At 46.2% G+C, this 25,216-nt stretch overlaps 9 protein-coding genes across 24 annotated transcripts; 2 read left to right on the top strand and 7 right to left on the bottom strand.

The window, feature by feature from the left end:
* Positions 1-6: 6 nt before the first annotated feature.
* LOC120444205 (acyl-coenzyme A thioesterase 9, mitochondrial) lies at positions 7-1,657 on the bottom strand. 2 transcript variants are annotated; one of them, XM_039623761.2, is made up of 3 exons: positions 1,378-1,657; positions 1,074-1,316; positions 7-1,018 (listed from the first exon to the last, which is right to left on the bottom strand). In XM_039623761.2, the coding sequence occupies exons 1-3, from the start codon at positions 1,517-1,519 to the stop codon at positions 75-77; spliced, it is 1,329 nt and encodes a 442-aa protein (XP_039479695.1). In that variant the 5' UTR covers positions 1,520-1,657; the 3' UTR covers positions 7-74. The 2 variants fall into 2 exon arrangements, with proteins under 2 accessions (XP_039479695.1, XP_039479696.1); XM_039623762.2 differs by having other exon boundaries at positions 1,368-1,505.
* Positions 1,658-1,875: 218 nt separating this feature from the next.
* Positions 1,876-12,523, top strand: LOC120444098 (protein cup). Its single transcript, XM_039623628.2, has 6 exons — positions 1,876-2,520; positions 2,922-3,785; positions 6,413-6,964; positions 7,050-7,797; positions 7,891-8,661; positions 12,386-12,523. The coding sequence occupies exons 1-6, from the start codon at positions 2,023-2,025 to the stop codon at positions 12,397-12,399; spliced, it is 3,447 nt and encodes a 1,148-aa protein (XP_039479562.1). The 5' UTR covers positions 1,876-2,022; the 3' UTR covers positions 12,400-12,523.
* LOC120444232 (probable galactose-1-phosphate uridylyltransferase) lies at positions 4,295-5,841 on the bottom strand. Its single transcript, XM_039623763.2, has 4 exons — positions 5,677-5,841; positions 5,393-5,562; positions 5,122-5,327; positions 4,295-5,045 (listed from the first exon to the last, which is right to left on the bottom strand). Exons 1-4 carry the CDS (start codon positions 5,693-5,695, stop codon positions 4,388-4,390), a joined length of 1,053 nt encoding a protein of 350 aa, XP_039479697.1. The 5' UTR covers positions 5,696-5,841; the 3' UTR covers positions 4,295-4,387.
* LOC120444189 (serine protease inhibitor 27A) lies at positions 9,884-11,464 on the bottom strand. The gene has a single exon (XM_039623760.2). It carries the CDS (start codon positions 11,285-11,287, stop codon positions 9,938-9,940), a length of 1,350 nt encoding a protein of 449 aa, XP_039479694.1. The 5' UTR covers positions 11,288-11,464; the 3' UTR covers positions 9,884-9,937.
* On the top strand, positions 12,065-12,827 carry LOC120444260. Its single transcript, XM_039623773.1, has 2 exons — positions 12,065-12,313; positions 12,386-12,827. Exon 2 carries the CDS (start codon positions 12,386-12,388, stop codon positions 12,608-12,610), a length of 225 nt encoding a protein of 74 aa, XP_039479707.1. The 5' UTR covers positions 12,065-12,313; the 3' UTR covers positions 12,611-12,827.
* LOC120444166 (protein cortex) lies at positions 12,783-14,791 on the bottom strand. 2 transcript variants are annotated; one of them, XM_039623758.2, is made up of 6 exons: positions 14,536-14,791; positions 14,346-14,477; positions 13,866-14,280; positions 13,435-13,806; positions 13,221-13,370; positions 12,783-13,154 (listed from the first exon to the last, which is right to left on the bottom strand). In XM_039623758.2, the coding sequence occupies exons 1-6, from the start codon at positions 14,683-14,685 to the stop codon at positions 12,892-12,894; spliced, it is 1,482 nt and encodes a 493-aa protein (XP_039479692.1). In that variant the 5' UTR covers positions 14,686-14,791; the 3' UTR covers positions 12,783-12,891. The 2 variants fall into 2 exon arrangements, with proteins under 2 accessions (XP_039479692.1, XP_039479693.1); XM_039623759.2 differs by having other exon boundaries at positions 14,539-14,786.
* Positions 14,792-14,833: 42 nt separating this feature from the next.
* Positions 14,834-15,841, bottom strand: LOC120444248 (non-structural maintenance of chromosomes element 1 homolog). Its single transcript, XM_039623764.2, has one exon. It carries the CDS (start codon positions 15,661-15,663, stop codon positions 14,956-14,958), a length of 708 nt encoding a protein of 235 aa, XP_039479698.1. The 5' UTR covers positions 15,664-15,841; the 3' UTR covers positions 14,834-14,955.
* A 107-nt stretch (positions 15,842-15,948) lies between these two features.
* On the bottom strand, positions 15,949-23,019 carry LOC120444115 (sodium/hydrogen exchanger 6). Of its 13 annotated transcripts, none has more exons than XM_039623727.2 (15): positions 22,382-23,019; positions 20,852-20,976; positions 20,604-20,792; positions 20,249-20,538; positions 20,050-20,191; positions 19,644-19,952; positions 19,464-19,575; positions 19,250-19,403; positions 19,134-19,185; positions 18,869-18,904; positions 18,484-18,680; positions 18,313-18,421; positions 18,106-18,252; positions 17,030-17,051; positions 15,949-16,333 (listed from the first exon to the last, which is right to left on the bottom strand). In XM_039623727.2, the coding sequence occupies exons 1-14, from the start codon at positions 22,725-22,727 to the stop codon at positions 17,034-17,036; spliced, it is 2,226 nt and encodes a 741-aa protein (XP_039479661.1). In that variant the 5' UTR covers positions 22,728-23,019; the 3' UTR covers positions 15,949-16,333; positions 17,030-17,033. The 13 variants fall into 13 exon arrangements, 9 of the variants coding, with proteins under 9 accessions (XP_039479661.1, XP_039479586.1, XP_039479612.1 ...); XR_005615626.2 differs by lacking the exon at positions 15,949-16,333 and adding an exon at positions 16,678-16,877 and having other exon boundaries at positions 17,030-17,388; XR_005615630.2 differs by lacking the exon at positions 15,949-16,333 and adding an exon at positions 16,678-16,877 and having other exon boundaries at positions 17,030-17,203.
* Positions 23,020-23,358: 339 nt separating this feature from the next.
* LOC120452323 lies at positions 23,359-25,172 on the bottom strand. Of its 2 annotated transcripts, none has more exons than XM_039636479.2 (2): positions 25,013-25,172; positions 23,359-24,949 (listed from the first exon to the last, which is right to left on the bottom strand). In XM_039636479.2, the coding sequence occupies exon 2, from the start codon at positions 24,928-24,930 to the stop codon at positions 23,515-23,517; it is 1,416 nt and encodes a 471-aa protein (XP_039492413.1). In that variant the 5' UTR covers positions 24,931-24,949; positions 25,013-25,172; the 3' UTR covers positions 23,359-23,514. The 2 variants fall into 2 exon arrangements, with proteins under 2 accessions (XP_039492413.1, XP_039492422.1); XM_039636488.2 differs by having other exon boundaries at positions 23,359-24,960; positions 25,013-25,169.
* Positions 25,173-25,216: the final 44 nt, after the last annotated feature.

Here is a 25,216-nt window from a genome sequence, read left to right as displayed (position 1 = left end):
CACGAGTTTCGCTGATAAAATAACTATGTAAAATAGTTAAAGAAGCCTATGTTTTATTGAACCCAAAAATGAAATCACTTAATGCCTCTCTTCGCTTCATTGACTATGTCGTGGCTTACTGAGTCACGGAAGCGGTTGAAGTAGCGACGACCAGTTAGGTACCATAGCGCCTCGTGATAACTTCTGGGCAGGATCTCCGGAACCACATTGCTGCAGGAGTAGGTCAGGTGCAGCACATTGCACCTTCGCTCCTCAAAGCTATTGCTACCGATCGCATTCACCACCGTCAACAGCTGAATGAAGTTTTTGTGGGTGAAAACCACGTAAGCCTTCAGTTTTATGTAGCTGTGGACGGGAATGGAATGGGTGAACGTAACGTCCGCAATGGACCGGATCATGCAACGCTGGTTGGTGTAGAGGGAGACCGTCATGTAGCTAATCTCGATGGCCTTGCGGATGATGAACCCACCGAAGATGGTGTTCGATTCGTTTCGGTTCTCCGGAAACGGATGCACCAGGGTTCTGCGGCGCCACTTGGACATCCAGCGGGAGTTCGGTGGAAGTGTACTCATATCACTCGGTGAAGGTCCGTCAGCGCCCTTGGTGCGGGTAAACAGCTCGTACATGAGCTGTTGTTCCTCCTTGGTGGGCTGCTGCGACTCCAGACGAGTCGTTGCATTAGCTCTGCGCTTCTGTGCTTCTTGGTAGAGACTCTCCTCCAACTTAGTGGCCGGCACCAGAGGATTCACGGGAGCCGGGCCATTATTGACGGCATTGCGGGCCTCTACCACAAAAATGCCCTTTGCCAGCAACATTCCGTTTTGTCGCACATATGCCGTGACCTCCATGGAGCTTTTGTCCGTCCATGAAACGTGACCCGAAAGGGACACGTCTGCATCCGCTATAAACTCTTCCTGCAAGAAGTGGGCGTGGTCCACCAGCAGGGTGATAAAAGTGTATGGCAGCGGCACACCCTCCGGAAGATTGGGCAGATGAATGTGAAGATGGCAGATCCACACTGGAAGGTCCCCATCTCATACATCAGGAATTTGGCTACGGATTAGTTACTTTACCGGCAAGTAGGTCCAGCTCCTCTATTATCCTGCCCATGCGCAACAACCCTCTGCCGTAAACGAATCGTTGCCTCATCACAGCGTCTGTTTCCAGGAGCACCTTGGCTGTTGTATATGAGTCCACCATGGAGCGATTGGGCAGTTCGTCTTGCTTCGGCTGAAACTTGAGCAATCCTTCCCGGCTCTTGGGGATGATGTGGTAGCCCGCTTCCACGCCGACGTGCTCTCTGATTTTCTTTGCCACTGTGCTTGGAATTGGAAGTGGAATAAATGCACGAACATATGGGGGCTTACCCGGGGTTACCATCTGCCATCGTGCCTGAGGAGTGTCCCGACTCCAGCTGGTCCCCTCCGCGTTCCGCAAACCTGTGACGAAGTGCACCTAGTTGGGGGCACAGGTGCCGCACGGCGATCACCCTTCTGCCAAGGTGCTGGCTCAAATTCATTTTAATTTTAAACTTATGTCAAACAAAAAGCTAAAATGCTATGTAATGTGTTTTTAAAAAACGGTAACAGAATAACGGCTATTAATTTAACAGAATTTGTAAAAATCGCATGAACTAGTTTACAAAGCTTTCCATTTCATAGTGATCTACCTTTCCTGTTTTGAAAAATACATTTCGAAAGCGCATTATTAAAAAATTTGTTTAATTTTGGTTAGAGATCACGTAGCTTAACAATTTGAAAGCTTGATTTGTCGCAGATTCGGGTTCACCAACACTGGCCAACCCATACTCTACCTCCCACCATTCGCTTTGGTATTCTTTCGGTATTTTCCCTATTCCTGTCCTGCTTACTCATCGTACGAAAGCCGAATAACGGATCCTAAGATCGAACGAACCTGTGCTAAACGTGATTTCGTTCAATATTTTTCATATATTTCAATATTTTTGACCCGATCAAAAGTGTTTGTTTTAATTTTTAACTAAAAAATCAATAAGTAGTAAGTATGGACCCCGTGAAAGAGGAGGCGATCGAATTTAATGGCCATCTACGCGACCGAAGCGCAATGCAAATGGCCGAAGCTGAGCAAGAAAATGGCGCTGGCGCCCTGAAAATTGCCACCAATGCGGGCGCAACCGATCGGCCACCGCATCACCAGCTCCCGCTGCCCGCCGAGGATCAGCAGGATGAGGTGCTGACCCCCGCCGAGAAGGCCAAGTTCGAGTACCCGCCCCCGCCGCCGCCCCCAACTCCGGTCCAGGCTCCGCCGGCCACCAAGGCGACCGCTCTGACTACCAGCCAGGAGCACGACGACGACGAGGCCAACTCGGAGAAGTGGGAGGATCCCTGCGCTCCGCCCCCACCGCCTCCGCTGCCGGCCAGTGCCTTCCTGGCCACCGGACTGGGCTACCTTAAGCTGCCAGCCTTCAAGCTGAAGGACGCACTGGAGAAGGCCATCACCAAGCTGGAGGCCAACAAGCGGATGCATAAGACCAGCCCCGAGGTGAGTGCGTTAAATATTTACACACTTTATTACTATTACCTGTGCACCGAGTCGTCTGATTGTATATTTTTATTAAAATACATGTCAAAACGAAGTTTTTCTTGGGTCTAGAAACCTTTGTGGTTGCCTAAAATCCTGGGAAACTTTATTAGCTAGGAAATTACCCAAAAATTATAATGAAATAAAGCACCTATTACATAATCTAAACACTTGACCGAATCCATACTAGGTTAATGGTATAAGAATCAGATTAGCTCCGATAACTATGTCAATTGAAATTTAGCTAAAGCAACTTTGACGTGATATTGATACATTCGGCATTTATTTTTCATCGAATACAGACAGATCCTCATATTTACATAATGACGTTTTTTCAATGTTGTTTTTATTTTGGTAAACAGTCTGCTCGTTCCATCAAAAGCAAGAAGGTGGTGGCCATGGAGATGTTACCTAGGCGCTCGAACCCAGAAACGATTTGCGATGGGCCCATGTCGGCTTCCACGTCCACGGCTATGATGCTGCACCCGAAGACCAAGAAGCCCGCCGTGATTGTGGCGATGGAGAGGCGTTTTAAGGTCATCCAACTACTGAAAAAGCAGAATCGAATCCTCGAAACGATTTCGCGGGAAGCCATTCCGATGCCTGGCCCCTCGAAACACCACCTGCACGAGGACGAGGGTCTGGCACTTCAAGTGCTCTCGGCCCGAGCATCCACACCGTACACACAGCCCACCAGCATGTTGTCCTGCACGGCCGTTAGCTGTGATCTGGAGCACGATTCGCCGCGAAAGCAACAGGCCCTCAAGGAGTCCGTGCCGGAGCAGCAGTCTCGTCAAGTGCAGCAGAAGCGTCCTTCCAGCACAGGCACCCACAAGCCAGGTAGTCTGCGGGCGCCCAAGGCGGTGCGTCCTGCTTCTGCTCCGGTGGTCAGCAGCAAGCCGGTCAAGAGCTATACGCGCTCCCACCTCCTGGACATTCGCAACGGAATGTTCAATGCCCTGATGCACAGGTCTAAGGAGAGCTTCGTGATGCCTCGGATAGCCACCTGCGACGACATTGAGTTGGAGGGAAGGATGCGCCGTATGAATATTTGGCGCATCTCGGACGGCACAAGATTCCGGGCTCGCTCCACCACCAACAACTCAAACATGACTAACAACAATGAGTGCATGCCTGCCTTTTACAAGAACAAAAACAAGCCGCAGCTTATCAGCGACGAGTCCATCATCCAAAGCCAACCGCCCCAGCCGCAAACGGAGTTCCAGGTGAGCACTGATTTCAAATCAATTCGCTAGTTAAGCATATACATACACAGAATATAAAAGGAAATTTAAACCACAATATAATAACAAATATTAAGAGTACCGATGTGCCCCGACTATCGGATACCCCTTACTATTTCGGCCGAATTGACTTTCAGGCCTTATCAGAATTTTCTAAATTTGTCTTTTTTCTGGTAGATCAAATGCATTTTCCCGCCTTTTCTGATTAGGATAAATCTAGAATTAATTATAGTGCTTAACTAAAAACATTTTTCTTAATTTCCTTCTTAACACCATTAAAGAATTTATTTTATTTGTACGAACATATTAGGAAAAGCGCGCACTTTTTCGCAGTATTGTATTAGGTAACACAAAGTCGCATTACTCCTGCGCTTATCTGATAAATCAATGATTGCAATGCATGACCTCCAGAGGTCTTTGGCAATCATGCTGATCATTTGCTGGACCCTCGATACAGTCAAAGCACTAATCTAGAACATTTTTACAACTGATTGCAATGTAATTACTACAGTCGCATTAGACTATTTCCTTTTATTGAATTGTATACCAATTGTCACCATCCGCTTTAGCTGGAACGAGCAAAATCACTTCTGCAGATAATGACACTTTCCATCGACCTCCCGCAACCTTTGGGCCGCCTGCTCGGGCGTCAGATCGCGCTGGGCCATGGCCAGCAGTTCGAATCCCACCATGAACTTGCGCACGGAGGCAGAACGTAGCAGCGGCGGATAGTAGATGGCGTGCAGGGTCCAATGAGCACTGGATGCGTGCGCATGCTCCGGTCCAGTCGGTGCTCCGTGCCAGCCCATCGAGTAGGGGAATGAACACTGGAACAGATTGTCATACTTGGTGGTCAGCTCCTTCATGGTCAGCGCCAAGTTGTATCGCTGTTCTGTGGTAAGATCGTTTATGCGCTTGTTGTTGTTGCGCGAGATCAGCATGGTTTCGAAGGGCCAAGTGGCCCAGAAAGGCACCACCACCACCCAGTCGCGATTCTCAATGACAATCCGCTCCTGGCGCTGCAGCTCCCGCTCCACATAGTCGGCCAGCATGGGTCGCTCGTTGGTGGCGTAATAGGCGCGCAGTCGCTCCTGCTTCAGTTGCGGTTCCGTTGGCAGAAACGAGCACGACCAGATCTGGCAGTGCGGATGGGGATTGGAGCACCCCATGGTGGCTCCCTTGTTTTCGAATATCTGCACCCAGGCGTACTTGGCGCTCAGCTCGTTGAACTGGCTGATCCACCTAGATAGGCGCAGTGAGATAAAAAATGGGTTTATTATGGGTACCTTCTGATATAAGCCATAAATCCTCCACTTACTCGTCGATAACAACGGCGATTTCTGTTGCACTCATCGTGGGCAAAGTCAGATTCGATTTGGGATGGAAGCACATCACCCGGCAGTTGCCACGGGCGGGAGCTATCTGAAACAGGGGGTCATCACTGTTGGGCGGAACGGGAACTACCTCCACCAGCGCCGGGAAGTCGTTCTCAAACACGTAGGTGCTCTCGTATTCAGGAGTTTGCTGGTCATATCAAATGCATATTAGAACGCATGAAACATATGTGAGGCTTTGTTAGAGATGCTTACAATTCCATTGGGTCGGGTTACGCCGGGGCACAGGGGATTGGTGGGATCGAATTCGGGCAGCTCGTTCTTCTGAGCCTTCTCCTGCTGACCCGACCAAGGGCGTTGGGTGCGATGTGGGCACACCAGGACCCATTGTCCGTTCAACGGATTCAGACGTCGGTGCGGGTGTTCTGCAATGACATTCGATTTTTATTTTAAGATTGAGGTAAGATAGTCCATTGATTTGAAACCACTTGCTGAGCACCATTCGACCATTCACCATGGAAGAAGCCCTTTCCACCTACCACTGGCCACAAACTGCATCGTGTCGAAAGACTGGCGCTCGTATCACTCCGATCGGATGATGACTACTACTGTTTACTACGGCTACGGTCGCTGCTCCGCGGGACAAGCGCAATGTCAACCTGCCGCGTTGCGATTACGGTTCCTAGTGCTGCTGCTATTGCTATTGCTATTCCTATACCTATTCTGATTCTGATTCTGATTCCGATTCTGCTTCTGAATCCGATTCCTATTCCGATGCCAGTTGAGCTGTTTTTCGCTTAGCAAAGCGCGCTTTTTTAGCTGCATTCCTCTCTTCTCGCTCTTCGGATTCCAATTCCGATTCTGCTCACTCTGCCGCTTGGCACGCATTCCGCCTTTCGGTTGAAGAATTTTCCATCAGCTTTATCTCTCCCACTCCGCTGGCCGTGCTGATATGGGTGTGTAAATAGTGGGAGCGATATTGAGTGTGCCGCTAGTGATGCGCGTGGCTCGATAAGACGTCCATAGAGATGGCTGTTTAATGTTTAAAAAAATATAATTATATTTATATTTTATCCAGTATCTTTATGTCTAATTGTGTTTAAAAGAAAAAGTTTCTCGAGTCTAGTCAGCTTTAATGTAATCACTGTACTCTCATTTTGTTTTATATTGATTGGCTTGGTAACGGGTATCTGATAGTCGAGCCACTTTTAAAGTTTGAGAAGTTTCGTTAATCTTCTTTTTTGAAAAATCTCAATATTTAAATGATTATTTCAGGATCCGGCAATTGTTAACCAAAGACGCATTGGAAGCGGTCGTTTCAACCATTCCAAGTGGGGCTACAACGACGACGACTACCACTCGTATCACAATGGCAAGACGCAGCATATGGAGGAGGTCAATCCGAAGCACCAGAACAGCAAGAATATGACGGTCATGCAGTTCTTCGACAACGGGGAGATCAGCAGTCAGCCTCAAGGACGACCGAACACTCCTGTGATGGGCATGTCTACCAATCGATCCGAGAACGATACCCTGCAGTCGAACGAGTCCAGTGAAGATTTGAGTCGCGCCAACGAGAACTATGTGAAACGCGTAATGTCTGGTTTCCTGGTTGTGTCGAAGCCCAAGTCACGAGATGTCGAGGATAGGCATCACCGACGCTACCGGAACCAGAACGAGGAGCCGGAGTGGTTTAGCTGTGGTCCCACGTCCAGACTGGACACTATAGAGTTGTGCGGCTTTGATGAGGACGAGGAGAAAATGCTAAGGGAGGCCAACAAAAACCATGGAGTAGGTGAAATAGAGCGGGAAGTGCCAAAACAAAAGGTTAGCACGTTAGCAGGTTTAATCCTTAACGCATTATACAATTTTTGTATGTAAATCAAAAATTTTTTATCTTAACTCGCTTCAGGTGGACCATAAGTACAAATGGACGCATGCCGAGCCGGTGGGTCGAAGTAAATACATGCCCAAACACGACACAAACAACAATCATAATGTGGAAAACATGAACAATGTTATGTCAGCCGAGCACCAGCAGCAAAAGGATGATAAACGTTCAGGCAGTGGCCGCTCGTTTCAGTTTGATAAGTTTAATCAAAGCCAACAGAATTACGAGGGTAGCAGTTATGTTAATCAGCAGCAGCCGCCACAAACGCAGCCTCAGCAAATGCAGCAGCAATCGAACACAAATACGAATAACTCTAAATTCATGTCATTCTTCGCCCGTGAGGGGAACTCCTCCTCGTCGTCTTCGCTGAACGAGTTTTTCAAGCAGGCCATGAACCAGGGTCATGGCAACAATCCGGAGCAGCCCAAATCGTTGGGTCACATAGGTCAGATGCCGTCGGTGGATCAGCTGGAGGCCAAATGGCGTCGAAACTCGCTGAACAACGCTGGCGAGTCTGCCAACAAGCAGTCTGATAACTTCCAGAAGCTAATTGGCTCACTCTCTGCGGCCAAGCCACCGTCGCAGGTGGCAGGCTACGATGCCATCTCGAACTTCATAATGCAGCAACAGCAGTACCAGCAGCAGCAACAGAAGCAGCACGTTATCATACAGCAGCAGCAGCAACAGACTGCCTTCTTGGCGGGCCTGCAACTGAAGGCGATCCTCGGCCGGGCCGACACCCAATTGCTACTACTGCGTCTGACTAAAGGTAAGGATGGGCAAAAACTTTAACAGAAAGCTAAGTTGGCTTTATGCTTTTGAGTCGTATATTCAATGATTTTTTGGCGTGTTCTGCTTCCAGGGGAAATCTCCAAGCACGGACTGCTGGTGCAGTTGGCCAACCCACGCCTGACAGACATGGATCGCGAGGCCATTACGGCTGTATTGCAGTTTACCAACACCCAGCAGCAGCAACAGCAGCACAAGCAGCAACTGGACATGCTCTCGAGCACGGTTATCGCCAGCCAGTTGCAGAATCTCCACAACTTGGCCATTGTCCAGCAGACTCTTGCAGCCAGGCAGCAGCCACAGCACAGTCCACAGACGCAGGCGCCACATCAACTGTCGCAGGAGGACTTGCAAGCGCATGCCAATGTGATAATGCGAAACGCTGTAATGAAGCGAAAAATGGAGGAACAGACCTCAAAGCTCATTAATGGCGGTGCCAAGCATCAGACGCAGCAGCAACATCTTAACCGTGGCCAGCAACGCCAGGGTCGATCTGATGCCGCCTCGAATGCTCTGCTCCATGCCTTGATCTCTGGCGGTGGCAACAACCAAGCCCCTGGCCATCTTATGAACGGACAGCCGCCGCAGCATCAATCGAACGTGAACAATCGTCGTCCTGCTGCCGATGCCAATTTGAGATTCGCTGATAACCAAAACTTCCAATCCTTTGAGTCTAACCAGCCGCACTTTGCAACGCAGTACAAGCAGCACTACCAACAGTCTCAGCAACAACAGCCCCATCAGCAGAATGTGCATCATCAGAACAACTCTGCAGGCGGCAATAACTTCAGCAAGGCCCAAATGCAGGCCCAATCAGGAATTGCTATGCTGCCCAACAGCGGGGGTAAGTCTCTTTAGCACTTGGTTTTGAAAATCTATTAACAGATTTCATGTTTAAATCTATAATATTGGGGGGGACCCCCTTTGAATTTTGAAAGCACAGTCACCTATTATAAAGAAAGATTTGTAGTTCCTTAACAACTTGGTTTAGCTTTATGGTTATAGTTCTAAAAATCGGGATAATACCCACGAATGGGCGATTAATATTTTGACATTTGTACTGAGTTTACATCGTTTAGGGTTTTGTTATAATTAATAAGCTGCTTTATGTTCTCCCCTTCCTGGCATTTTGCTGGTGTCTGAGTCAGGCAGTCAATTCTCTTACGGATTTTCGAAAGCAGAGCAAATATGCACTTTCACGTATTATTTGTAAACGGGTTTTTTATGACTGCAAACATTTGCACACCTTGCTTGCACGTCACCAATGCACTTGATCACGCCTGGGATATGCAATCTGTTGGTTCAGATTACCACTGAAACACCTCTACAAGGATGAACTGACTCAAGTTTCGATACAGAAAGATCAATAAGATCAAAGCAAATATGAAACATAAAAGGTAGAATACTTGGTCAAACATAATATGTATTTAGAATGCTTCATTAGTCATTTTCCTAATGTTACATTGCAAAAAAACATTTCATTGTTGAATAGTAGTAATTATTGAATAGCTACACTTAAATTCCCAAGCTTAGCTGGCTTCCTTGTTTGTTCAAGAGATCACCAGAACCAGGCTTGCTGAGCAAACTTTAGATTTCCCAATCGAACAACATCTCAGCCCCCTGAGTCATGGGTTCTATTTGCCGCTGTCTATGTGCGCAATCCATCGGTTACCCATCGATCTCCCCATTGGATATTGCCGCTGTTACGTTCGTGGGACATTCCCAGAGTTGGCAGATATTTGCATCTCTCACTTGATTGCTGCCTTTTGCTTTCAATTGTTCGTGGCATGCCTGGGGCGAGGCATAAGTAATAAGTAAAACAAACATTTAACGACAGCGCCAGTGGCTTTATCAGCCAGCGGAATGTGGCGGACTGTAGATGGGGACAGACTCACTGAGGGAAGCGTCGCCACGCACGATTACTAAAAGGAGGTCAAGAGCACAGCTTCGATTCTCGTGTTGGATTCAGCAAACTATTTAAGAAAGCTGTTTCACTTGCAACACTTCACATCATTGTATTTAGATGGCCTATTCTCTGTGGCTGGATATAAAACTAAGGCGTAGACTCATATTTGTTTGTAGATTTATTGCATATTTAAGGATAAAACCGCCTCAATGGCTTAGTTCTGGGTGGTGGGTGAGTGGACTTTTCCGGCAAACAATATGTTCCCGGTAGACTCCTCCTCGATGAAGAACACAAACGGCCGGTTCACGTTGAATTCCTCGATGGTGGTGCTGCCTCCGAACTTGTTCTCGATCTCCACGACGGTGGCAGCGTAGGCTTCCGTTCCCTTCTCGTTCACATTGATTCCCGCCTTCTGCAGGATGTTGGACACCTTCACCTTGCCGGCGACATCAGCGCCGCGTGTTAATCCCGGCAGCGATGCACTGTCCTCAAAGATTTCGCGCACACCCAGGCTGCGTAGCGTCTCCTTGAGGTTTTGCTGATAGTCGAAGTGGAACTTTGGCAGCGTCACCTTCACTTTCACCTCTTCCATCGCCCACTGCGCGCTCTTTAGCTCGTCGTTTTCCAGGTTCTTGACCAGGTCATGGATGCCATTTAGGGCGTAGGGCAGTAGCACGAACAGGGAGTTCTTGCCCTTGTAGGGCAGACGCAGAATCTGCGCCTTCAGCTTCTCCGAGGTGGTGTAGTAAAAGTAGTCGGTCTGCTCCATGAACTCTACCCGCGATTGGTCCATGTTGCGGAAAAAGGCACCCTGGAATGTGGTGGCGAACTGCCGCCGCCACAGACCGTTGAAATAGATCAGATTGGTCAGCAGCATCACGCTGCTGCGCACGTTGTCCGGAGCGACCAGCTGCTGGAGTCTGCCCTGCGTGATGTTGGCGGCCCAAGCGTTGATGGCATCAGCCGCCGCCTCGGGATTGGTGAAGTCCAGCGCCTCCACTTCGCTGTCGTAGAAGTGTTTCAGTGTGGCCGTGAACTTCTGCTGCGTCTCGATGAAGCTGTCCGTGAAGAGCTTAGTGCGCACACTGAGCGTCTCGTGGAGCTGGTTCTCCTTCTTGAAAGAGTTGAGGGTCTTGCGGTAGAACTCCCTCACATTGTTCTGCGATCGAATGTCTGTCTGCGTGTTGGCCAGCTCCACTTGCGTTTGGGTTCCGGCTCCGGCCGCCTCAGCCAGCAGGGCCAGCACCAGCTTCACGGAGAACGGCGAGATGATCACGTTCTTTTCGGCCGTTTCGTTCTGCAGCACGGTTTTGAGTAGGTGCCATGAGAACGGATCGTGCGAGTCGCTCCGGAAGGGCACAAAGGTATCTATGTCGTCGTAAATACCAGCTCCACTGGGTAGGCTGGCAGGGCCGCCGGGCAGCTTGTCCGTACGTGTTTCAAATACGCCCTGAGGCGTTGTGGTCGTCGGTATGGAGTTGGCGTTGCCCGTGGCCAACACACTCAAAAACAGCAACAGCAGCATCACTGCCAAATTTCCGCCCATTTTTGTCATCTTTGTCATCTGTGCTTCCCTTTGCTTCTGCGTCTCGATCTTCCTCGGTTCTTTGCTTTCGCCTCTTATTCGCAGCAAAACAACTGTTAAATGCGGGCTTCAGTGGGGCGAGCGACGAGAGAGCGCCGGTGGAGCGAGCGATAACCGTTTCACGCGCCGTTCGAACTGAGAGTGACTGGCGCGCCGAGCGGACTGTCCATTTTTAAATCCCAATCCCAGCTCCAGCTTCAAGCCGCTCTCGGCGTCCTCTGCTGCAGTGCTGCCTGCGCCGCAGTCGCCTCTGGCGTCGAAACGGCTGCGCATGTGTGTATTTTTTTGTTGGGACTCCCAAAGAGGAGGCATGCATACGTCATACGCGTGGAGAAAAGTGCACTCGGAGAATTTCCAAGGCTGCATTGAAAGGATTTGCCAAACAAGTACATACATAGTCATTTTGAATTATAACTTATTTATTTAAGTGTAGTATCCAATTTTTATATTTGAACAACATCCGCCTTTATCCGGCCTTCCCCATATCAGTTATTTATAAATTCTTGCATAGTCACCGAAGAGGGAAGTTTGCATATGTTTTTATTCAAAAACTACGTCACAGCTTCATTCACGTCCGCTGCAAATACCCCATCTAGCACGTTTACTAATAGCTAAGAATGTAAATTTGAATTTCAAATAAGCTTATGTAGTGCCGTAGATAATCTGGCAACACTGACAACTTACCAGTGTTGGAGAAGGTGGCCAAAAAAAAACAGCTGAAGTGAAATTAGTTCTCATGCTGCGTTGATGTAACAGCAGCCGGCGAAGGAAACTTGTGCATTTAATGAGAAATAGCTAATAGTAGTCATAAATAGCCCGAGTAACCGCACGTGCCATGCAAATACGTCGTCCGCGAGGTGTCACTGTTCCGCAATTGATGGTGGTCACGGCGATTGGGCTGCTTGGCGGTATTTACATTTGGCAACCACTGATTTTGAAGTACAAAAACGAGAACAAATCCGAGGCAGAACAGCCAGCAGCAACTGAAACTAGTGGACCCACAAAGTTAGACCGCACACTAAACCTTAGTTCGGTGGCTGAACTCACATTTTAATTGTATTCCGTTTTCACTTACAGATGAGTTTCATTAACGGCCTCAAGAGATTCGCCACAACGACCGTTGGTCTGATGGCCATCGGTATCGGATCCACCCTTATAATCTACACCACCCATCGCCTTGTCATCAAACCACATCTTCTCGAGAAACGCCGCCTGGATGCCGAGGCCTGCGCGGATTACCTCTTCCAGCAGGAGGGGCACTCCCAGATCGGCCAATCAAGACCCAAACAGAGCGAGTATTGAGCCAAGGATGCCAGTGCCCCCATAGACATCTTTACATACTTATAGCCTAGTGATTAGTTACCAAATTTCAACGCTGTAACATGGTGAACAATGGACTTTTACTTTCTTACCTACAGTTTGAGTGGAGAGGGCCCAACTTCTTATGTTCATTTTAGAGTTAAACAGAATGGAGTTTTTATGAAAGTAATATGAATTGAATAAATAATGAAAAGCACAATTGATTTGAGTAAAAGACTAGAAACATAACATGATTAACACTTAAAAACAACACTCTCAACTGTTTACCTGATGCCTTTGTACAGGCTCAGGGAGCTAAACTTATCCTTGGCCTTTTGCTCCTGTCTCCTCAAGATAGCCTCGCGCTTGTGGGTGGGAAAAAAGTTCCACAGCGAAAAGGTGTCGTCCAGACCGCCGGTGGCAATGTTCGTTCCATCCGGATTCCACATCAGGAAGATGGTGCCGTGATCCTGATGCGGCAACAAGTCAACAACGCGATTCAAGGAGGCCAGCACCACAATTTCAAACACCGCATTATCCGAACCATCTGTAGATAGAAGAATACATTATTCAGTGCTCGCTAAGAATCCAGTGAATCCAGTAGAGTCCTCACCACGCCGAATAACGTTGACCAGCAACTCGCCCGTGATCTTGCTGTATGATATTGTCTTTATAACTATTCTGTGGTCCCTGCGCCTGTACGAAGCCACAAATTGTCGGCGCGGCATGTTGAAGATAAAGATCGATGCAGGACTCCGCTCCGCTGTTCAGAAAATATTGTTGTTATTGCAAATATTATACTAATTATTAACCTGCCACTGACTTACCAACGGCTAAATCCTCTCCAGTCCACGGATGCCAGTCAAAGACCATGGACTTGCCACCCAGCTTCAGCAGACGAACCTTTAGCTCGGCATCGAAGATGACAATTTTGCCATTCGTATCGCTGGACGCGAAATACTTATTGGTGGGAGCGAACTTCATTTTCTGCACGGGGTGTCGATGCTCGCGCAACTGGATCACGGTCTTAAGTTTGGGCATCGCCAGCACGCAGATCAGGCCGCAGTGAGTGCCGCAGATGAGCTCCTTGCCGTCGTGGGACCACTCAATGCAACTTATGTAGCCCATAGACTTAAGGAACAGCTTGCGATAGGAGACCAAGAACTCCGTATGCGACCTCACCTCCCAAAGGTCCAGCACTGGTACGAAAGAGGAGGATTAGAGCGCTTAGGTTGGGGATGTTTACGGACTGCTATACCTGGGTAGTCTCTATCCATGCAGCCGATGGCCAGCTGTTTGCCGTCCGGCGAAAACTTGAGGGACGTAGGCGACTCGACGCTAAAGACCATGGTGCTCTCGTCTAGATTGCGCCACAGCATGATGTCCTGGCCGTAGGTCATGGCCACCATGCCGCCAGACGACCAATCCATCATATTGTAGTCGACTGGACTGCAGATACAAGCCATCTCATGAGTGGCAATCTGAATGGCGTATGGTCGCGCCCGTGGATTACACGGCCAGTCAGCGTCGGCAGAGTCGCTATCCACCACCCTGGATCGTGTTCCTTGCTGGTTGCTAAACTGAAACAGTCGGCTCTCCCGGATCCCAAAGGTGCGGTTTATGTTCGATATGAAGCCGCTCTGTCGCCAGTAGCTGGCGGTCAAAGTAAAACCCTAATTGTAAAAGCCACTATCAATTAAGAATGGAAAACATAAATAGCCAGAAGTACTGCGCCCACCGTTTCCAGGATATCCCGCTCCTTTGGCTTGCCAATGTAATTCAGGTTGAATTCGATGTTCTCCCGCTTAAATCGAATGGGTATGAACCTTTCGCCGACACAGGACACCTCCTGCCCCTGACTTGTATCGCTCTGTGCGAAGAGGAAACTGTAGTTAGATGATCGAATTGCTTGGAGCCCTTCATCTCACCACCTTGTAGGCCGCCTCCTGCTTCCAATTTTCGCGTCGCACCTTTTTGAAGGGCGGCAGAGACTTTTTGTCTACCGTGGAATTTTTAATGGGACTTTCACACACACTCATCTCGACGAACATTAGAACTTTCTGTTTTGCTGGCGCCATATTAAGTTGTCATCGGATGAGGAAGAGGAATCAGAAGAATCATTACAGTTAGAAGTACAGTGAAAACTGGATAAGACCAATTTTACTGAACTGTACTGACAACTGTTTTATGTCGGTTATTTGAAGTGTGGATTTTGTACTTTTGACATTTTAAAATGTTAATTATAATGTTGTTTTAAAAAATGTTTGTTTAACCTTAACTTTATTTAGTTTATAACGATAACTCGGGCTATTCTAGTTTCAAAATCTATAGTAATCTACATACGATGACTAACCGGTGGAGCGTCTTATAGGAGTTGTCCACAGGTTGCCGCACGAGGGGCAAATATCGCGTCTCTGCAGGTAGGTTTGGATGCACTCGCGATGGTACTGAATGTTGCAGGACGCGCAGCGGATGTCCCACAACACCAGGCATTTGCACAGCGTGCAGTTCTTGATGTTTTCCCCGTGGTTGGAACTCAAGTAGAAGCTGAGCTCGACGAGGCTGCGTGGACCCAGATAGATTCTCTCGTCCACCTCCAGGAAGTAGCCCATTTGGGTCCACTTCTGGAGCAGCTCCTGCATGCGGCTCTTCTTCAACGGTTTTGAGCTGGCCTGCATAATGATATCGTTGTAGGCGCCATTCCAGGCGATGTGACAATCCTCCTCCGAGGCGATCTTGTCCAGCAGTTTGGAGAAGTACTGGCACTCCTCAGCAGTCAGCCCGGTGTTGGCCACGCTGTCCGGCGTGGCGTCCGTCTTGGCGTACACCAGGTACTCCGCGGCCTTGATCGGATACTTGATGAAGACCAGCGACTGGCCCAAGTCACTAATGGTGTCGTTAATCTCGGCCACCAGTGCCCTTATCGCCTCCTTGCTGGCGGGCTTTGGAGTCTTGTGGTTGGCACACAGCGGCGCCAGGATGTCGTCGATCAGTTGGAAGCTGAGGAAGCTGTGGTTCTTGCAGGCGCGCAGGAAGCCGCGTTTCACCAACTCCATTTTCAGTATCGGTAATCAGTGATCGCATACGTTTCAAAACAATTCCAAAAATAAACAATTCGATTGGGAAGCGCGCCGTTGCAGTGTGCCCAGCTAAGCGGGGACATAAAACGCTTGGAGTGAGCTTTGGTCACACTGAGGCGCAATATTTTTAAAAATCATCGGAAGTTTTATTTTTGAATATGAAAGTACTTGAGTTTGTTGAGATGTAAATCTATTAGGTTTTCTGTACCTTACAACCAAAAAAAAAAACACCCCTTCTATTTTCTATTAAAAAAACATTTGAATTATTCATTTTTTTTATTTATTTTGTTTTTGACTTAAAAATTAACAGCACAACAATTAATATTTTCAGAGAGCTTCGCTTTGTTTTAAATACAGCGTATATAGTAAGAAACGGGGTTCTAGGTAATATCGGAAAATCTAATAGATTTGCAAATATATCTGCTTTAAACTTAAAAATAAAACCGAATACAATTAGTCCGTTTTCAAAACGATATATTTACACTAACTTGCTTAGAACGAAAAAGCTATAAGTTTATGTTGTGTAAAATACATCAAAAATTTAATAGTAATATGTTTGCCTGACGCCTTATAATTTTTTTCCGTAAAATCCTAAGAGCCGGATTCTCGTCGATACCGGACTTTGGACATGCTCCAGAATCTCCATCTGAATATAATATGGTTTGTGGTTTTCAGGCGATTACAATATACATGTTAGCACATTTTTCGATGTCGGATAAACAAGAAAAGGGAAATATGTCTATAAGTATTCGTATAAACTTTTGCTAGGCCATTTAATTTGGCTTGTGTGTATATATATTTATATTGTATTTAGAAAAAACGAAGTTGTAAAAATAATAGAATCAAAGAGGCTATATATGCATGTAATTTATAGTGTTATACGGTATGGTATGGTGTACGTCAGCTCGAAGAAAACAATAATTTTGATAACTTTAGTGCCCTTACTGATCTTAAATAGTTGCACAACAACTTTTAAATTAGTCGATAAGCTTGATATTAAATTTATGTTTATTACTAGATTACTAGAGTTCCGAATCACATATCATAAACAAGGAGAAACTGAAAAGTAATATTCTAATTTGTACATTTTTCACATTTTCGATTTCAAATGAGACCAATTCAATAAATAACAAAAGAAAAGTAAACACTAATTGAACTTATATGTAAGCATTTCGATGATCGCCTCCAACCTAAAAGCAAACAAAATGATTAACAAAAAATGAAAACACTGGGACTTATAAATTAAAGTGAAGTAATTGTTATTTTTGACTTGAGTTGCGCTTTTATGTACAATAGGCGTTATGAAAATGAGGAAATCAACTGCAATTGAATTTGTACTTACATGGTTAGTCGCGTGTTAGAATCTAAGAAATTAGATTATGAGGAAAAATACAGAAATTAAAAGTGAACAATATAAACGAACATTCCTGACTGCTGTGCTCTAAGAAGCTTTGGTTATTAATCGGATATCAATTTCACTGACTCGTTTCTAAGTTAATCATGTCTGGGTCTCCGTCTGTGCTTCGTTTCAACAGTGGGTTTACCAAGGAAAAGTAGACAGAATTGAACAAAAAAATGCATATATAAATAACAAATAAATCAAATACAAAGATAGATGGCCCGATCTTTCGATTACATGAAATTATTAGTAACCAGGCTGATTTCATTTGCTAGGTGATGGGCTTCGTTCAATTGAACAGACTTTTGTATGGGCATTACCAATGTTTAGCATTAAAACGAGACCGGTTGACATAGATAGTTTATTGTTTTTTTGGATGAATGCAGTTTGTAATTAGTTGTTGGAGTTGTTGTTATTGTTGTTAGAGCAACCAAAGTTAAATTGATAGAGTCCGCATGAGTTTGTTAGATGATCGATTGATTGATTGGTCGAAGGAAAGACAGAAAGAAAGAAAGATGCCGCATAAATCAATAAATAAATTAGATCATCGCCGAGAGAGTAGTTACATTTTGGTTATATTTGGTAAGCATGCATTTAGTAGTAGTTAACAGTCAAAATAATATTACATAGGTGTTAAATATACTGGAAATCGCTTGCCGTCGCACAAACTTAAACAATTAGTCAACCATATTGAGAGGTGTAAATTACTGTATCTTCTTCCGCTTACACCACAAATTTAACATTAAAATTATACAAAAGCAAAATAACGCTAAACAAAAATCACATTTTCACGGCCAATTCATATAACAATATGTCTGTATGTCTACTTTGCCGAAGTCTCTATGGTGTAGATTCATTCGGATTTTGGTTTATCTGAGGTTTTTCGTTACTTTGTTAGTGGCCAGCTTGCTACGCTTAGATTAGTCTTTGGTGTCTGGGGTGCTTCGCTCATTCGGTTATTCAATATTTCGGTAACTAGCAAGTAGATGGTGATTATCGGCGGTGTACTTGATACTTACGCGACTCAGGGAGTTCCGCCGCCCCACGCCCACGCCCACACCCGAACCCGGAACCGCTCCGGTTGCATCCTGGCTAAGACCGTTCCCGGTATCATTGTCTATGCAAATATCCGAGTCCGAGTCCACGCGCCTGAACTCGCTACCATCCTGTAATTAATCCCAGTCGATGAGGATTCTGTCCTCTGCTAACTGAACTGCACAACTCACCTGCGTAAGCTGCTGCGTGGTGGTAAGCAGCCTAGCAATGGGGTTGCAGCAAACGGGCAGCGTCTCCAGCAAAGTGGGTCGCGAGTGCGTCAGCAAGGGCTTCATGTACCTTCGAATAGATAGCAAAATCCGTGAGTGGAATGCAAATAACCATGGCTGGTTTCTACGCACTTGGTATCGAAGTTTCCCCAGATCCTTGCCAGAATGGCCTTCTCGTGACTGTTGCGACGACGACCGCTGCTTGCTCCGCCCAAACTGCCATTCGGACCGTCCACTGGCGTGTCCAAGTTTGAATCTGTTCCACCGGACAAGCGCACCTTTCCGCGACCTACCCCACCGCCCTCCACATCCTGCAAATAACCATCAGACTAACACAGAGTTCCATTAAATGATATTAGCTCTACTTTTGACAGGGGTAATCAAATGAAAAATGCACGAGGAAATTAAATATGTAAAGATAACAAAGAGCCTGCGAAAGACTCGAGGAAAAACTATAGAATCAAAACTAAATTTAAAAACCACGGAAATGCATTGAATGATCATTGGCAAAACCTACCGTCTGCGGATGTGAATTGTCCATTGAATTGTAAACCTTTTTTAGCAAATGGTTTAATGTATTAAAGTGCGCAGAAATGTATAAATAAACAAAATCGTGAGTTAAAAAATATTCTTTTAAAAGAATGGACAAGAGTAATTTGATATTGAGCAATGTGTTTGTTTGCAGCCACCATGCTTGTAAGAATTTTATATTTAACAATCTACTAATCTCCCCGCAAAATTCGGTCTACGGCACGTATGAAAGCTATATTTTGTATACTCACACTGTGTACTTGATAGTTATTTAGTTGTTCAGTCTCATCGTCCACGCCAACACTGCAATCGAGAAAGATTTTGTGACAATAAAGGGGAAGCATTTAAATGTACGCCATGCACTCACGGTATTTTCAACCAATTTAGCAGGAAATTGGCAGCCCCACCCTGAATTACAACCGTAAAGATGACAATCAGCGATGTGGCAGTCAGCATTGTCTGTCGTGCATCCGACACTGTATTTCGGATGGCCAAGGCAAAGGACATGGCGCCACGAAGTCCTGCAAAATATATATGTTCGTTAAGGAAAATATTTGCCACGTTGTATTGTATTGACTTGCCAGCAAAGAACAGCATATGCTGAAAGTTTGATGAAATCTTCGGCTTGCGCCTTATGTTCAGCAGCCACGACAAGGGATACACATTCACGGCCCTTCCTATGGCAGCGCAAATCTGTGGAAAAAATAGTCTAGTTGTTTGGGCACGCCTTTTAAAGTGTTTCCATATGGAAATGAACTTACAAAAGCTGTAATAATAAACCCAGCGTCAAAATGATGCTTGGGAAAGGTGAACATTGATACGCCAATATAGGAAAAGATAAAGTTCTCTGCCAGAAAGTTTAGGAGCTCGAAGATCTGTTTTGTCCTTTGGCGGGAATCCTCCGATAAGTTATTGTACGTGTAGTGAGCCTGGCAGATGCCACAGAACAGCACGGCCACCACTCCTGTAAGTTCTGTTGCCTCAGCCAGCAGGAAGGTGCTGTAGCTCATGAGCACGAAGAGCGCGGACTCTAGTAAAGGAAAGTCTCGAACCCGAGTAAATTTGGTCATGTGTGGTGGGAGTTAAGGAAGTCATTAGCACAGTTCTTCTAATTACATGTGTACACCTTAGAATATACTTAATCGTTAGTCTTTTTGAAAAGGATATCAATGCTGTCAAGCATCCCATGGCCGCGCCAATCATTAGGGATAGTAAGAAGATAGAGAAGAAGTCGCTTAACGAGCGTAGAAAAGCTGTAGTTTCAAATTCCCCAGTATCGGAATAGTGTTCACCATAATTTTGAATGGCTCTGCAAAATAAATTATGTCTTACAAATGCCCAGCGAAAAAATGAAAAGCAAACTTACCCACTGAGGACAATGGCCACGGCATCGTTGAGCACAGATTCGCCCAAGACTAGCGCATATAGGTTTACGTCGACCCGAAGATCGTTAAATATGGCTAAAATGGTGAGCGGATCTGTGGGCGATATCAGGGCTCCAAAGTATAAGGTGTCCAGGAATGAGAAACTGCTACTCAAGTAATTTGGCATCAGTTTCACACAGCCGTACATGAAGCCTCCGATCAGGAAGGCCGACAATGTCGTGCCCACAATGGCAAACGTAAGTATGGCACCCAGATTGCGAAAGAAGTATTTCTGCAAAAGCAAAAAACGAACTCAGTAAATTATGTTTAATTCAATATGCACCTCAGTGAACTTACCTTTTTCAAACTATAGCCAGCATAAAAGATAATTGGGGGCAGGATGATATTGAAAAAGACCTCCGGATCGAACGTAGCCTTAAGATCGATTTCATTTTCATCCACATCGTGTACCTGTCCGCGAAACACGTAGGCATATGTCTTAATTCCCTCGGGTAGCTTTGTGCTATTTGTTTGGTTAACAGGGTACTGGAATAAAAACCAAAATTGTTATTTATATATATTATTCTTGGTCAGTATTGGCTTACCCTAAACCAAAGTGTATCAGGCGGCAATTTATCGCTGTACGTTGGAACTCCTTGAGGCTCCACCTGCATGTGAACCAAAGTGGCGGAGGTGCCGGCATACCGTATAATTGCTCCCACAATCAGGCCTGAAATGGGGAAAACAGTTTAACTCACGCCATAGCAGTAGTTGCAAACTAAAATAACTTAAAATGTAATGTTATTTTGCCGAGTCTTGAACGAAATACAGCAAATATGACTGTTTTCTGGACTGACCTATCGCAAAGCGAGAGTGTGACTAATAGCCGCTTGGAAATATGCTTAGTCAAGCCTTATCAATTAAGCAGCCACTCAACAGTTTGCACACAAATCGGTATGTTGTGATAACACACATTTCTGGGGATGATCAGTCGAATAACAATGCGCATAACAAAAAGCTTTCACTGACCCTGCTGGGGTATGCTAAATAATCGTTGCCAGTTTACGCCAGAGCTGGGCTTTGTCAACGCCCAGGGCAACCTGTTTTATTGAATTGTTTCATTAGCTTCAATTAGCCGAAAGAAATCTCGTTTGCACTTTTATTGCCGCACATATATGAAATTGTTAGAATAACAAAGTGCTGCACATATCGTTCTGGATGCTAAATAAGAAAAGCAAACTACCTTTAAGATGCAAGCGTCAGATTTATCAGCAAATTATCGCACCTACTTGGAGATACGGCATCCAAATTTGGGGAGTGGCGGCTGCGTCCCACCGAAAACGATTCCAAACCGTCCAGAACAAAACATTAAGACAAATCACTGGCTGTGACTGGTTCGTTAGCGGCCAAACGCTTCACAATGATTTAAACCTGAGCCTTGTTGAAGACCAAATCTCGTTCTTCTCAAGCAGATACAACGATCGACTAACTGCCCACCGTAATCGTCTCGCCCGGAGATTACAGGGGCTATCCCAATTCGCAGGCTCAAAAGAAGACATTTTGGGCTGCTTCTAAGATGATAGTATGAATATATTATTTACCTGAAACCTCACTACTCGAAATTTGACCTATTCCTATATATTAAGATGAAAACAAATTATATTTTATAATTAAGAGATTATTTACTTAAGACAACATTTAGGTTAAAGGCTAATATGAAATTGTTAGAATAACAAAGTGCTCGCCACGATTGGCGCGATCATGAACGAGCAGTGAAAATACATTCGGTCGGAAAAGCCCAAATGATAATGGCTAACTAAGCACGTCAAGGTCTCGTGTACAATATCTTTGGCGCAATGCATTAGTTCTGCTTGCGTTGCGTGCAGGTTCTTCTACGGTTATCGATGTTACTTCTGCCCGGGGTGGCTTTGACTGCCTCCCATATGCTCGCACGTAATGTCACGGCTGGCGTGTCCAAAGGCGTAATTCGAAAATGGTGACAACAAAGAGGTGGCAATGAAAGTGGCAGGGGCCACAAACGGCCAGGTGACCGATAATCAAGTGTTTCGAGCTCAAGAAAACATTGCTAAATGGTGAATCAACGTAAGGGAAAGCTCCCTGTGATACCAACGTACCGTAGATGACGGCCAATCCGGTCTCGTGGAGCCAGGAGACGCGATGATGTTTGAACAGCCAAATAGTGAGCACTGTGAGTGCCAGTAGGAACACGAAGACCAGCAGATCCAGGCTCTGGATCCGGTGATTGAGCGTGGCCTTGGCGTCCAGCGCAATGTCCGTGTCCGTGGCACTGCATCCAGGGGCCCGAAGGACGCACAAGGCCAGTCCGACTAGGAGAAGCATGCTGCTCCGCCAGCGCTCTAGCCTCCAGATTGTGTGCATCCTTGGGCAACTTTCAGCTTCCCTATGCATCCAGTGGGGCGATGTCATCTCTAACTCTGGGTCCACATCGCCGTGAGACATACTTTCTGCTGTTTCTTCCTGCGCCTGCAATCGAAATCGATTTTCGCGTAATGTTTCACGGGTTGAGGGCGATGGTGGGGGTGGCGGTGCTTAAAGTGCGGAGCAGGACGACCACGCTCAGGCGGCGCCGGGGGAGTGTGTGGACCTCCTTCCGCTTGGATATTGGATGCACCGCACGGCCGTTACATAAAATACAAGGTTTCAAAAAGGAGCTTTACGAATTTCTCAGCACCGCACTCCGCTTAAAAAAAACAGTTTGTTCATATGGAAACAACCGTATGCGACTGCGGTGTGACCGCACGCGAGCAACGGAAAAATACTGCCTTTGAACAGGAGCGGTTCTGTGTGGAACCCAATTACCTAAATTTGTGGAATACAATCTTCAGTAATATTAATTTTTACTAAACTAACTACTAACTAATACTAAGAAATCCATGCTATGATTTGGACATTTCAATGACTTTCTGTAACATATTTGAAAATACGTTAGGCCGTCTATTACCGGTTATCGATAACCGTTTCCATGTCTGAACTGCCAAACACGCCACCTAGCGCTCGTTTCCAAAAGACGGTTAAGTAAATGGCGCTTTAATTGAAATATACAAATTATACAAATTACAAACAGTGCAGACTGGTTATAGTGCATATTTATTTGGAAAATAGATATTTTAGGCAACCTTCTGCCAATGCGTCGGGCGATTTTGAAGTATGTGCATATATTGCGTAGTCAAATATATGCTTCCGCACGTACATATAATCCAATTTGCATTTTAAGATAATTTAACTTCTACTCCTTGCGCGATATGTAGATCAAACTAAAAGCCAAGCTGCAGAATAATATGGGATAGCTAAACTTTAGGATTCTGTGGTTCATCAGACGCCGCAAGATACTTAAGGGTTTGCCAGTTTGCTTTAGGTCCGGATCCATTTCCTCATCGATCTCGGTGGTTTCCACATACGCCTCCATTTCCGTCTCCTTTTCTTCCGTTTGCTCACTTTCTGTCATGTCTGGGGCTGTATCAGCTTCGCTGTTATCTTCTGCCATGGTCTGCAGAAGTTGACGCAGTAGCTCCACGTTGTGCTCCGGATCAAACAGTTCTTCCAAAGTAACCAATCCCTGGCTGCTTTCCACCGACCCATCCCTCGAGAGATTGGCGACCAGCTCCGGTTCCGTATCAATGCACACAATCTCATCTGCCGGTTGATGAAACTTGAGACCCATTGTTTCAGGACCTTTTTCGAATTGTTCCCGGATAAGCCTGTCCTGTTCGGACTCGCAACTTCCACCAATGACCATTTCGAGTTCCTCCATTACCGATTCGGGTACAGATTTATCGGATTCTCCGCCAACAGCTTCCTGCGGGGTCTGTTGAACGATCTCTGTGCATTCTTCTACTGGCTCTTCGGCCAACTGTTCGAAAAGTTCGTATTCCTTTACAGATTCCATTTCCACGGCAGTTTCCTTAATTTCTGAAAATTCCTCTTTCTGCGCAATTTCTTCCTGAACCATCTGTATATTCTCTGCCGGGAGTTCTTCATAGACTAGACGATTTTCAGGTTCGCCAGGAAAGGTTTTCTGCAGAGTTTCTGTTTCGGTTAGCTGTTCCATATCTACGTCAAAACTATCGGCACCATTCCCAACACTGGAGGCTTCATTTGGGACCTGTGTATCCTGTTCGTCATCACCGGGCTGTAGATCTTGCATATCCATATCATGAAGGGCCACATCGGCCTCCATTTCGGCGACGACACGTTGAAGTTCTCTGAGGGTCTGCTCCTCTTCCAGTTGGAGCTCCATCTCGCTGCTGGTGGCCGGAATCCTGTCGAGCATTGTCTGCTCCATTGGACTGGGTCTGGTCGAAAGCGGAGTGTGCACCTCGGTCATCGAGCAGTCCAAATTGATGCCGGAATCGTCGGCCATTTGCTGGTTTGCCAATGAGGTGCGGCTCTTGCGCTGGACCATCACGGATCTGTAGATCCGGCTATTGGCCGTGGGACCCAAGAAAAGTGGAACCGGAATCCTAGTGGCCTTGGTCACCGAACTGCGAGAAGGCCGCAGCTCGCTCTCCGACGAGGAAGCGACAGCCGCATCACTATCTTCATGCATTGGTCGACTTTCTTCGGAATTCTTCTCATTCTTGTTGCTCTCAGTCCTCTTTAACTCTTCCTGGGAAGGAGTTGGCTGCATGTAATAGCTGGCCATCGTTTCTATTTGGTGGAGCCTTAGGATGGGCTAGGTCAGCAATTGGTACACGATATGGTAACAACACTGTGCTCCAACTTACCCTTCACAAATTTAAGCAAGACTGACTGAATTTAACCCGGTTAACTAGTTCGACTTCCGTGTAAAATAAGAATAAAGTTTTCAGTACGGCTTTTCCTTATTTCGGTGATCAAAACGTTCCCTAGCGTAAGTGTGCTCGCCTAACTGTGGCAGTTCAACTAACTGGGCTGACAGACGACGTCTCCTGGTTTCATTTGGGGCAGGG

Source organism: Drosophila santomea, chromosome 2L (genome assembly GCF_016746245.2).
Source record: "Drosophila santomea strain STO CAGO 1482 chromosome 2L, Prin_Dsan_1.1, whole genome shotgun sequence".
Lineage (NCBI taxonomy): Eukaryota > Metazoa > Arthropoda > Insecta > Diptera > Drosophilidae > Drosophila > Drosophila santomea.
This window is presented reverse-complemented; position numbering and strand designations above follow the sequence as displayed.